The sequence below is a fragment of the Leuciscus leuciscus genome (genome assembly GCF_965113295.1).
Source record: "Leuciscus leuciscus genome assembly, chromosome: 1".
NCBI classification, from domain to species: Eukaryota; Metazoa; Chordata; class Actinopteri; order Cypriniformes; family Leuciscidae; genus Leuciscus; species Leuciscus leuciscus.
The window spans coordinates 37,993,922-38,007,926 of NC_138725.1; the positions used below are offsets into that span (position 1 = coordinate 37,993,922).

Here is a 14,005-nt window from a genome sequence, read left to right on the forward strand (position 1 = left end):
TGCAGTTCACTCAAAGTCAGCTTTATTGTGCTCCTGCCATAGTTTATATAGAAAGTCTCAGGTCAGCTTTGCTGAAAGAGTCCAAAGAGATAGAGACATACAATTCCATTCATAATTTATCAGCAACGTTGATCCTTATGGATAATAACTAGCATGTCATACGAGCGTGTGACTAAACAGGGAGTACAATAAATGATTAGATAGAAATGGAGATGCAAACATATTTATTCTAACACATGTGTAAGGTGTGATTTCAGTGTGATTTCTCATGTCTTTCCACATTGAGAGCAGGTAAAAGGCCGTTTTCAAGCATGAATTAACATGTGATTCTTAAGGCTTGCTTTATGTCTGTAAGAGTTTCCACACTGAGAGCAGGTGAAAGGCTTTTCTGAAGTGTGAATTAAGAAATGACCATCAAGGGCTCCTTTCTGTGTAAAACTCTTTCCACACTGAGAGCAGACGAAAGGCTTTATTCCAGAATGAATTCTCATGTGAGTCTTAAGGTTTTCTTTACGTGCAAAAGTCTTTCCACACTGAGAGCAGGTGAAAGGCTTTTCTGAAGTGTGAATTAACAGATGATCATCAAGGTGTGCTTTCTGTGTAAAACTCTTTCCACACTGAGAGCAGGAGAAAGGCTTTATTCCTGTATGAATTAACATGTGAGTCTTAAGGTTGTGTTTACTTGTGAAAGCATTTCCACACTGAGAGCAGGTGAAAGGATTTTCTGAACTGTGAATTAACAGATGATCATTAAGTGTTCCTTTCTGTGTAAAACTTTTTCCACACTCAGAGCAGGTGAAAGGCTTTATTCCAGTATGAATTAACATGTGCTTCTTAAGGTTTTGTTTACTTGTGAAAGTGTTTCCACACTGAGGACATGTGAAAGGATTTTCTGAACTGTGAATTAACAAATGATCATTAAGTGTTCGTTTCAGTGTAAAACTTTTTCCACACTGAGAGCAGGTGAAAGGCTTTTTTCCAGCATGAATTAACATGTGAGTTTTAAGGTATCCTTTATGTCTGAAAGAGTGTCCACAATGAGAACAGATGAAAGGCTTTATTCCAGTATGAATTAACATGTGCTTCTTAAGGCTTCTTTTATGCGCGCAAGTCTTTCCACACTGAGAGCAGGTGAAATGCCTTTTTCCTGCAGTGTGAATTAACATGTGATTCTTCAGGCTTCTTTTCTGTCTGTATGTGTTTCCACACTGAGAACAGGTGAAAGGCTTTTTGACTTCTGTAATTTGAATGCTGCTTTGTGAGCAACTGTTTTCAGTTCTGCAGGAACTCGATGGCTTTTCTCCAGTGGTGACATCATGAGCTTTCTGATGCTGATGTTTCTCCTCCACTTCATTCAGATCTTGTCTTTCCTCTTTCACTTTCACCAGGCCTAAAATGAAAACATTAAAATTATGAAAATCAATTGGTGCAATTGGAAAATAAAAGAAAATTAGTAGGGGTGCAGGAAAAAAAATGAATGTTCGATTCATGTATGAATCACGATTCTATCTTCTACCAATTTGCATCGATTCACAAATTTCGATTTCACAAATTGAGTGTCTAAAGTGTTACACTTCTTTAACTTCACAGTACTAAGAGATACTTAAGGTTACTGACGTTAATCACAATAAGCCGCGAACAAGGACTCAAATGCGGTGCTCGCGCTGACGGACACACAGCCGAGGGTACGCGTACAGATGCCACCTCTCGATCTCGAAATCAGTTCTCTTTCACAGCTACACACACAATTATATCAAAATGCACATCGTATGGACTGTTTCACTGATTCAATGTAAACAGAGTCTTAAGTCCTACGCAAACGAAAACAAAAGGGAGAGAATCAGATGTATAACTATATCTGCGCATTCATTCTTAAAGGGACAGCAGCCTCAAACTGTTGCCATCAGTTTCATTAATGTTAAAGGTATAGCGGAGGATCTTTCCAAATTTTAGATAAGACCCGCCCTCTCCACTTTTTGAAAAGTTTGATTGATTCACCAGAATGATTGACAATTAGGAGGACCAATAGTATAGGTTACCCACCAGGAAGTAAAACATCCTCCGCTATACCTTTAATAAGACAAAAAACTTAGCTTAACCCTCTGGGGACGGATTGGACGGTACCGCCCAAAATGGCATACTTTTACAAATGTGTAATTATCTTAAAGGTGCAATGTGTGATATTTCTGAGGATCTATTGACAGAAATGCAATATAAGATCCATAACTATGTTTTCAGTGGTGTATAAAGACCTTACTTAATGAACCGTTATGTTTTTATTACCTTAGAATGAGTCATTTATATCTACATAACCGCGGCCACCCCCTTCTATGAAGGTCGACATATTGTGACGTCATGTTTCTACCGTAGCCGACAGCGAACAGACAGCGCTACAGAGCGCGTTTCCTCACTAACTTGAATGAGAAGCAGCAGAAAAAGACGCAGCAGAATACTCAGGTTGTCCCTGACTCTGCAAACGTGGAAAAAAACATGCTGTCTGAACGACGCCTCGGACAACGTAATGTTAGCTATTTCCCCTTACCTAGCTGCTTTGATGCTCTTATCTTATACTAACTAGCATGGAAACAGGCTATGGTAAAGCCAGTGAATAAAAGACTAACACAATGATGAACAAGTAAAAATAACAATCGCAATAACATGATGTTTTACTGAATAATTAAGTAAATATAATTTAATATAAAGAAACCTCTCTGCTGACATCTTCCGATCCTACGTCGGCCGCCGTAGCTTCTCATTCGAGTTTGAAATTTGAAATATTTTTAATATTAATCAATTTATATTCAATTCATACAGTGAAGACAGTGTTTTATTTTGACCAGGGTTTTTCCTGCATAGAGAATTATGAGGCGGCTGCCTCCGGCTGTCGACAAAACTACTGACTACAGTCACGGCCTGTGTCCATTCTCTAAGCGTTCGATGGTGATACAAAAGAGAAAAGTAAAGATAAGAGAGAGGGCCATTACATCACAAAAATGTTCACATGAAGAGATCAAAGGCAGAGCAAATACTAACAGTCCTTATAGCTTTATCATACTGAAATCACATTTAAATTATTTTCCATTTCTTATAAGATGACAGGTTTACATTTGTGATTTGTGAATTCACATTTGCATTTGTGAATGTGAAATTTGCTTAGGATTTTATTTTTTTATTAATAACAAAATATTATTATTATTTTTTTTTTATTTTTTTTGTGGGGTCTGAGTCAAAATACCCAAATATAATGTTTCTCATATGTAGTGAGAAGCCTGGCAAAATTTTACACTTGACAAATACACCAATATCATTCCAAAGCTTCTGAGTGTAGTGACACGACCAAAATTAATAAGTGAACCACTGTTTCATCAGAATTCAAACAAAAAGAGCATGTTAGCTCAATGTCAGATTTAAATTTTTGTATAAATTTCTTAACAGGATAGAACCTGTGTATGAGCTTAAAGTAATACATTAAAATGCAAGCATGGTTAATGAAATACATATATTATTTTTATTTTTTGTTAAGACTAACAAGATGGAGATCATGCATCCACAATCTACTGAAATTCCTTAAATTCACGGATGTGCTATGTTGAATGTTCTGTCAAAATTGAACCACTTAATTTGTGGAAGCGAATTTGTAAAGCAAAATAAAATGGACAGAAAATTGCCTGTCGAGTATTGTAGGTCATATTTTTAAACAGAATGCATACTTTGGAAGTGAAGTCTAAAAGGTGAATATGAATTATTGCATTTTTAATAATTACAAAATCTGAGAAATGTTTTTTTATATTATAGCTACACAGATTAAATATAAAACCATGTTGAATTTCAGCCCATACAAATGCAAGCCCTAAAAAAATGCAATGCAATATAAAGCGAGCACATGCAATGTTTTTTTTTGTTTGTTTGTTTTTTTATTAGTGCAATTCAACAAGCTTTTTTGTTTCAAATACATTTGTCAATACCTTCTTCCATATATAACGTTTAATCCAGAAGTGAAGATAATTTATTTCTAGTGCGAGAATACGGAGATTGCACATGGCACGGTTTAAGCGCGCGATTCTGAGCAAGAGGAGAGGCAGTTCATGAGAGAGCGCTGTTATTGGATAGCGCGCGTCCAGATTTACGCGAGAACAAACGATATCCGCGCTCGCGACATTTGTCATTCAAATAATGACAAATTATTTTAAAACCAGGAAGACTTCTGTAAAACAGATAAACCTTTGCCCGCACAAATGGAGTACGTTAACATAAAAACAAAAGTGAATCTGTATTATGATAAGTCTCACACACTTCGAGTTCAACAGTTTTGAGATTCCAAAAAGCAAGGAGTGAAAATAAAATCTTATCGCTGCGCCAGTTCAGTTGCATTTTTAAGACCTTTGACACGTGGGTTTAAGACATTTTAATGGCAATTTAGGACTTGTTTTTACATTAAGGAATTTGAGACTTAATGTAGGAGGCCTACGGTACCACAACAGTCAAAAAGATGAATGAAGAATAGACACCAACCTCCTTGTTCCTCGTGTTTTATTCTCCAGGGTTCTGGTTCACTCATGTCCTCCTCACTCTCCTCTTTAACAAACACCATCTTCACAGCAGCAGATCTCAGTTCAGTTGATACTCCTCCAGATATTCCTGCTTGCCTCAAAACTTTGTAACGTGAGGATGGGAATATTACAGGCATTTATTGATTAAAAAATGTAAAAAAAAAATTCTAACAGTTTGTATTAAGCCAGTACCACATAACACCAGAGATCATGCTTAAAAAATAATCTTCTTCCGCTGAGGTTTAATGGTGGTTGGTAAACAAAAGTATGTCTTACCGCCACCCAGTGGACTGGAGTGTGATGCGTCGAGAGGAGGGGAAAAATTATGGAGTCAATATAATGCCACATAGTTTTGCAAAAGAATAAAGTATCGCAAAATAAAATAAAATATTGCAAAACAAAAATAGAGCAAAATTGAGCAAAAAAAATAATAAAAATAAATGTTTTGCTCACAAAAATAAAGAATGGCTGGGGGGTATTGAGAGAGAAAAAAAAAAAAGTATTGCAAACAAAAATAAAGAATTGCAAAATAAAACAAAGTACTGCAAAAAGAAAGATATAAGTAATTGCAAAAATCAATGACAGCTGTAATCATATTTTTCTCTGCAACATATTTTCCATACTCACCTACTAAGTTATTTGCATCGCTGCTTTTATTCTGCATTTCAGTCAAGTGTGTGTTCGCAATACCGTTTTTCCTTTGCGCTTCACTTTTCTCTGCGTTTCTCTTCATGGCGCTGTTTTAACGTGGGGGTGGAGTCAAGAAACCCGCAAAGCCACGTCATCAGCAGGAGACGCAGATCGCAACAGTTCAAGTCACCATGGCAGAGCAGAGGCATGCAGGTGTATTCCAGCTATGTACAGTTGATTGTTTCCCTTTATTTCACTAACATTAAAATGTGCATTGTTTTTTTTTACTATTAATGCAATTAGTATTAACGGCGTTTGCCAAAGTTTAAGAAGTTAGGGAACAGTTAAGCGGTCGTGAACGTGTTGGAAAAAGTTTGCATCTGCTAGACAGTTTTCGCAATGTGCACGCTTTTATGCTTTTGATGGCTTATTTTGTTTACTTTTATAATTATGATATTCTGACACATAGTATGCAAAATATATGTTATAGTCAGGGTTTGAAATGAACTAGAATTAAGCATGAAATCCCTTGTCCATGGCACACGGTGACCCAGGTTGTCAAGCTCCTCAACTGAGATCTTTGAATATGTGTCTCTTACAGAAATGCCAAACTCATTGAGACGGTGATTAATAGTCCTTGTTGACACACCAAGAAGCTGGGCAATACATGGAACAGACAGCTGCATACTCATAAGATTCTGAAGATGCTCTCTGGAAATAAGAAACTTTGGAGGTCCCTTCACTCCAAATTGCACTTCAAGGGCAGCTGAAGCGCTGATGAAAGCCGACTGTGTTGTCGCCTCGCGTCGGGGTAAAAAGCTGCACTTGAACACACCGAGAGAACTACAGCCGACTGTCAGCTAGAATGCGCGTTCTGCGCCTGCGTGTAAATGAGACAGCTGTCTATTTCTGCAGATATATTCGTCTATATTCGTCATTCAAAAAGGGAAACCGGCGCTGCCGGCTGCAGTTACACAAACCGTAAACAAAGCAGTGCGTGCTTACCGTTTTGAATATCAATCCTGCTAAACACTGTCTTTATTCCACTCCTCTCGTGTTAATATTGAAATATTCGCCAAGGAACACTCAGATAAGATGACATATCATTAGAACAGCCTTCTATCTGTACCGTTTTGACTTTGCTTGCTATTTTGCTATTATTCTCGTGCACTGACTCGATCACTAAGCTGAACAGCCAATCAGAGTTCCCTCTCTCACCGACGGCCCGACGCCGATTCAACATGCTGAATCGGCCGTTACAAAGCCGACGAGGACCAATTTCAGCCGACGGTGCGGAACACACTGAGAAGATTTAGTCGGCCGACGCACGGAAACTGCCCGACGGCCGACCGTCGGCTTGGTGTGTTCCAGGCTTAAGTCCAGCGGCTGGCGACTCACTGCACACTGGAGTTTACACTGTCATAGAACACATCGGATCTGTGTCACATATGAGCAAAAAATCGGAATTGGGTCACATTTCACTGACAGTGTAAACGAGGCCTAAGTAAATGAGCATTTAACGACAACCTAACGCTATATAAACACAGACACAAAAAACACGTTGGCTAGCTAACATACCTCCGACGAAGTGGTCGCTGCAGACACGGGCATTAACAGACTCTGCTCCTCCCGACCGCAGACGTAACTTACATTAAAAATTCACTTTTTACGGTGTTGTTCTGTGAGCTTTTTACATTTCTCACCTTTATGAGTGACAATCTTCGGTACTCTATAAAAACCCTTTCCCTTTTCTCAATTAGAACGATTGGAGCAGCCGTAAACTACACAAAACATTGGCATTTTTCAGACGGCAGATCCTCAGCTATTTCACTTCCTGCCCTCCATCTGAATTTCGCGCTCTCGCTCGCTATGCAGCAGCAGGACATCACGTGAAACCAACCTATTGTCATTGACTTACATTTCAAATTAAAAGGTCGCAAATTAAACACCGCTTCAAAATAAAACTTTGTTAGTAAAATTGCGTTTCTTAAAAAAAAAATTAAGCATGTTAAAGTACTGTATATATCAATATATCCATGCTTTTTAAAAAATATTAATGTTATTCAAAATCCTGTAAAAAAAAAAGGTTAAACCTGACCACATGAAGATCATAAAAAAATTCACTTGTATTATGAACGATAAAAATAATATAATTTCAGTACTTTAATCAATGTGATTCAACTGATTTTTTTACGAGAACAGATGGAAATACTCGTTTATCAATACAAATCATGACAAAGCAGTCCTCATTAAACTAACATTTTCTTCAAAAAAATTTGTTCAGCAAAGTTCATACATATCTGTGATGACATGATGGTAAGTGCATCAATACGAAGTTGTAACAGCTGTGCCCATTTCACCGTGTTTCTCAGTTCTTGCCTGGAATTTATTGGTTGGCTTGTGATGTTTCTGTGGAAATGTGCAAAACACAAATGATTGAAAAAGCCTCTTTTAGGGTAGGCCTATGTCTGTAAAAGATGAACCGCAAACTTTTTTTCCAGTCACAACTCTTACTGTTAGGACTGAACATGTCCGGAAGACTGGTTTGACATTTGACATTTGACAATTTCTGATTTGACGATTTGTCTCCCATCCTCTGTCCAATGTGCAAATATTTGCCCATAACCACAAATGCACATTATTTAAAACTAAAAATATCTTTTTAGTTTTATTTTAACCATTGCATTAAATGTTTTTAACCCTGATCATTTAAATTTCACCCTTCTAGATGAAAGTTCTCCATTAGAATTACAGGTGTTTGGTGTTCTAAGCCCCCAATGGCGCCTTTCAGACAGCGAGGTGATGGGTAGGTTTAACCCTCTATGGTACGCATTATGATATCAGTGAGAAAAAAAATATTTGTTATGTTTTTCCTGCTTAAAATTTGACACTATAGCAATATCAATAAACATTATCATAATTTTTAAATTTTTTAATTAATTATAAGTTTGTTGCCTCAAGGCAACATTGTACCACAATGGACAAATTTAAACATTTGACATTTTCATGAAGAAAAAAAATTATATATTTATTGAAAACATCAATTTATTTAACTAAACACTTGAACAAACAGATTTATCAAGTTTTTATTGAATTACACATTTCATATTTAATAAAAAGTAACATTTATTATCCAGCTGTTGCCCTCAGGCAACATTGTACCATCGTGGAACGCAAGTACTACAAACCATTATATCATCAAGTTATCATATCAAAACATTAAAAAACATCAAAACATGCTGTGTCAAGGTAAAACATTTACAATCACTATAACATTATCCTAATATGAAGGCCAGGCCTCAACAACAGCAAGATCAAACATTTGGAAGACCTCCCCGGCCGACCTAATGACCCGTGTGGGGTCCTCCAGGGGCCCGTCGGGAACCCCCCGAAATACGAGACCCCTACAAGTCCCACTAACCCTCTATTTGTCCGATTGCCCACTATAGTAGACAAATGTCCTGTTGACCCCATTGCCGGTCTCAAGCCACGCCCCCGTCCCACTAACCCACTATTTGTCCGATTGCCCACTGTAGTGGCCAAATGTCCCGTTGACCCTCCCTGACTTGTCTCAAGCCACGCCCCCGTCCCACTAACCCACTATTTGTCCGATTGCCCACTATAGTAGGCACATGTCCCGTTGACCCCCCTGACCAGTCCCAAGCCACGCCCCTGTCCCACAAACCCACTATTTGTCCGATTACCCACTATAGAGGCCAAATACCCCATCGACCCCCGCTGACCACTCCCAAGCCACGCCCCTTTCCCACAAACCCACTATTTGTCCGATTACCCACTATAGTGGCCAAATGTCCCGTCGAACCATGCCAAGTTTTCAGTTAGCAAAAATACAGATACATTTAGATAATTCAAACACTTTTCCTTACAAATAAAATATAATTGTATTCATACGTAGTATGCCTGGCATGGCCTTATGTGATTCCATTATGGTACAATGTTGCCTCGAGGCAACAAGCAGTTTTATGTAATTTCCTATGATAAATTTTATGATATATAATGTAAAGTTTTTTGAAAATACTTCTTTACTTACCAATGAAGGTGACTCTGATTTTTTGTGGCTGATTATTTGGACAGAAATTAGTGAAAAATGCCCTTTTCAGTGGAGAAAATATGGAGCCATGTGACATGTGCACATGTGTTGAAAGAGGGAACTAAATGTACCCCTGTGGGTCATGTGACCACTCTTTTGCATTTTCTTTGGTTAGTATTTGAGTTCCCCTCCCCTTAGAGAGCATTGAACAATTACATTTTATTTTGTTTTTATAAAAAAAAGCTAAAATAGACTATGTTGCCTGGAGGCAACACCGTACCATAGAGGGTTAAGGTTGAGGGTAGGGTTAGCTGCCTCTAAGGAGCCATTGGGGGCTTAAAACACCATCGAGCAGAATTACACACCATTACCTCCTAAGATCTGGCATGTCTTTCTAAAAGGGAACCGTTTATTTTGAATAATTTAAATTTTGAGACATTTAATATAAACTTATGTAAACACAGGAAAAACACTCAAATCAATAAAAATTTCAGTTGATCACAACTATTTCAACGTGAGTAGCTACTAGGGGTGTAACAATACCCTCATGTCACGATTCAATACATATCACAATACTGAACTGCGATATTATTGCGATACTCCAAGACATATGATAAAAGGTTAAAGGTCATCAGCAAAATTCACTTTTACATGGTGTTTGCATATACATGTGTGTGTCTTTGCAGTGTGTGGACACAATCACCATACAATGAAAAAATCCATTCACTTTTTTTAATCCTCAAAAAGTAAATATTACATTTATGCCTTGGTCCAATGCGATTTACAAATTAGGACTAAATTAAGCGAGTCATTGTGAAGACAAAAACAATGCAAGAAGTGCTCAAAACACAGAGTTCAGGCATTACTCAGAGTAGCATATGCCAGACAAAGGAGGATTAAAGGAAAATGATTTATTTTTTTGAGAATGTTCTGGAGAGCTGTGGCTCTCTGTGATGGAACCACGAGACGTCACTCATTGACCTATCGTAGGCTTCTGGTAGTCAGTCATGCAGACTTGTAGGAGTGAGTGAAAGTAGGAGGGAGCTGAGCCTGTGGTAGATCTGTAGGCAAGCGTCAATGCCTTGAACTTGATGCGAGCAGAGAGAGGTAGCCAGTGCAGAGAGATGAACAGAGAAGTGACGTGGGCCCTTTTGGGCTCGTTGAAGACAAGACAAGCTGCAGCATTCTGAATCATTTGTAGAGGTTTAGTTGCACGTGATGGAAGTCCAGCCAGAAGAGCATTGCAGTAGTCAAGCCTACAGATGACCAGGGCCTGGACGAGAAGTTGTGTTTTATGCTCAGTTAAGCCTGTTTTATGCTTCTGCGTCGAATCGACGGCGTACCCCCGCGGACCCCTCTGCGTCGACGCGAACCTCGACGCGACCCCTCCGCCGTAGCTCGACGTGCACCTCCAAAAAATTGTAACTACGCGTCGCGGTGACGCAGACCGCAGGGGCTGTGATTGGTCAGATTATACATCATTTCCGGAGTGTAGCTTTTCCAGTTTCCCCCTCCCGCTATACCGCCATTTTTAAAGTGACCATCTGGACCGCTGCACTGTTTCAACGATGGATCAAGTTGAGGAACGTTTGATCGAGGAAGTACGAAAGTATGACCACCTGTACAATTCCTCTTCAGCGCACTACAAAGACTGCCAGATGGCAAACAACTCATGGAAAGAGATTGCCCAAAATGTTGGCTTGGACGTCACCGACTGCATGAAGCGGTGGAAAAACCTGCGTGACAAATTTGTTCGTCACCGCAAAAAGTCTGGGGTGTTCACACACTGATTCAGTGCACTTTTATAAATATTTGTAAATAGTTCATTTTCTTAGATAATGTTTTATATTACAGTTAACTTATATTGTGTTTTATATTTATATTTCTTGTGCCTATTACTCTTATATATTTTTTTTTTATTGTACTTAAACCTTTGCCCTTTGTTCTTGGCACTTTTATTACTCATTGCACATTAATAAATCAACGTTTTGTTTTGAAAAAAAGTTTGTTTATTTACAATACAATGTTCATGGTTACCTTTAAAGCCTCAAGTGTTCACAAGATGTTGTATGAGACTGAACATTTGCACCCTCATACTGATAATTATAATACACTTATAAAGACAGTAAATAAAGAATTAGTAAAACTAAAAATATGGATGGATATTAATAAATTATCTTTGAATTTAAATAAAACGAAGGTAATGATGTTTGGTAATTATAAAGAAAACGCAGAAATATTATTAAGTATTGATGGTGTTGCATTAGAAATAGTGTCAGAAGTTAAATTTTTGGGAATAACTATTGATAGTAAATTAAAGGGATACTCCACTTTAAAGTGAAAATTCTGTCATCATATACTCACCCTCGTGTTGTTTCAAACCTGTATGAATTTCTTTCTTCTGCTGAACAGAAAGGAAGATATTTAGAAGAATGTCAGTAACCAGACAGTGTTTGGGTCCCATTGACTTCCATAGTAGGAAAAAATATAATATGGAAGTCAATGAGACCAGAAACTGTCTGGTTACTGATATTCTTCTAAATATCTTCCTTTCTGTTCAGCAGAAGAAAGAAATTCATACAGGTTTGAAACAACATGAGGGTGAGTATATGATGACAGAATTTTCACTTTAAAGTGGAGTATCCCTTTAAGCTGGAAACCACACATCAGATACATACAAGGTAAAGTATCTAAAAGTATTTCTATAATTAATAAAGTGAAATGTCTTGGAATATAATATACTCATTGTATAGAAATGTGTGGCAATAATTATAAAAGTTCACTACATACCCTCTAAACATTTTTATACTGCTCAATTCTTGTATAAAGCCCACAAAAATATATGCATATGTATATGGGTGATAAACATTTTTTTTTATTTTTTTTTATTGTGTTATACACTACTGGTCAAAAGTTTTAGATCGGTAAGATTTTTAATGTTTTTAAAAGAAGTCTCTTCTGCTCACCAAGGCTGTGTTTAGTATATAAAAAACAATAAAACAAAACATATTTTATGACAATTTAAAATGACTGTTTTCTATTTTAATATATTTTAAAGTGTAATTTATTCCTGTGATCAAAGCTGAATTTTCAGCATCATTACTCCAGTCTTCAACGTCACATGATCCTTCAGAAATCACTCTAATATGATGATTTGATGCTCAAGAAACATTTATTATTATTATCAATGTTGAAAACAGTTATTTACATTTCTATTTCATGATGCTATGATGAATAGAAAGTTCAAAAGAACAGCATTTATCTGAAACTGAAAGCTTTTGTAACATTAAACACTACCCTTCAAAAGTTTGGGGACAATAAGAATTTTAATTTTATTTAGGGGGGAAAGAAATAAATTAAATCAATACTTTTATTCATGAAGGATGAGTTAAACTCAGTGCCATAGAGAGAGAGAGTTGCGACACTCCCATAGACCTCCGTTGTAAATAATGGCGGCGTTTTTAACCGCCTACTTCCGGGATATGAAGATCGGAATAGTTCCAAACACTGTCATTTGGGCGTTGGACACCATTCACTTACATTGCTGCGCGTCGAGTTGTTCCAGAGTTAAGTTGCCGAAATATCGACCTCTTTTGAATTGTCAACTGTCTATATTGTATCAGAGGCCCTTTGCGATGCTTATACTGGTCTTCATTTGTACATGCACAGCGTAATTATTTATATTTTATGTTGGTTGTTTCAACCAATTTTCAAGCACTGCCTGCTAGCTAACGTTAGTTAGCTAGCGCGACTTCGTCAGCTAAGAGTTCGGTAATGAATCGCTACCACCTTTATAGCAACTTTTATTTAATTTAATTTTTTGGGATATACTAACTTTTCATTATGTTATTATTGTCTTGTGTGAAGCGGCTTGTGAGAACAATGCTGGACCTTTAGGATTGTTATGGCCATCACCAGTCCTGTCTGTTTCATATATCACCTGCCCCTGGTTTTTGTTTTTCTTGTTCACACACACACAAGCACACATTTTTGTTGTCTGTCATTGTTTAATAAAAAATATTTTATTTGAAAACCTTCATTTGTATCAGCCATGCTTAAATTCGTTTTTAATCTGTTATAGTTTTGATAATGTGTATGGCTTAATCTTAAAATAATATTCTTAGTCTTAACATGATCATGTTTCACGTTGTGGTCCTGGGGGTGGCCACTTTCATCAGAAGAAGTGAGCTAGCTTCTAAGCGAATTCTGAACGGACCGCCACGGCAGACCTCTTTGCGTGATCACGAAGGTAGGCTAATGGCTGAATCAAAATTTATAAGCAAAATCACGGGAATCAATAGCCTAATACAGCCCAGTTGTGCTAAAATAAATATCATGAGACGTCCATCATCAGATGAATGATATGGAAAAGTTAAGTTAGAGCCGCTAAAGCCAGTGCTACTACCCATGCGAACATGAACACTATAAGCTTTTCCCTCCAAAAATATAGCCTAAAACGTATCTCCAAATGCAAAACTGACATTAACAAAATGCAATAATGCTATAACAGCTGAAAAAGTACTTGGGTGTGTGTTTTATTTTATATTTACCGTTCAATAATGCAATCGCTGCTGTCTGTCCCATAGAAGAACATGACAGCCAGCGTACGTTTTGGAACTATTGGGGCTTACATGAACCACGTGACAGCCATAGCGGCGACATCAAAGAGTGTCGCAACTCTCTCTCTCTATGGCTCTGGTTAAACTGATCAAAAGTTACAGTAAAGACATTTATAATGTTAGAAAATATTCTATTTAAAAAAAATTCTCTTCTT

The 14,005-nt window shown here is 37.4% G+C and overlaps 1 protein-coding gene across 1 annotated transcript; it reads right to left on the reverse strand.

Annotated features, from left to right (window-relative positions):
- Positions 1-4,895, reverse strand: LOC309481576 (uncharacterized protein). Its single transcript, XM_082146538.1, has 2 exons — positions 4,513-4,895; positions 1-1,390 (listed from the first exon to the last, which is right to left on the reverse strand). The coding sequence occupies exons 1-2, from the start codon at positions 4,685-4,687 to the stop codon at positions 306-308; spliced, it is 1,260 nt and encodes a 419-aa protein (XP_082002664.1). The 5' UTR covers positions 4,688-4,895; the 3' UTR covers positions 1-305.
- Between the last annotated feature and the right edge of the window lie 9,110 nt (positions 4,896-14,005).

Coding starts and splice junctions, on each gene's coding strand:
- LOC309481576 (XM_082146538.1), bottom strand. CDS start 4,687: ATGCCTGTAATATTCCCATCCTCACGTTACAAAGTTTTGAGGCAAGCA. Junction 1,391..4,512: donor AAAACACGAGGAACAAGGAG/GTTGGTGTCTAT, acceptor TTTTCATTTTAG/GCCTGGTGAAAGTGAAAGAG.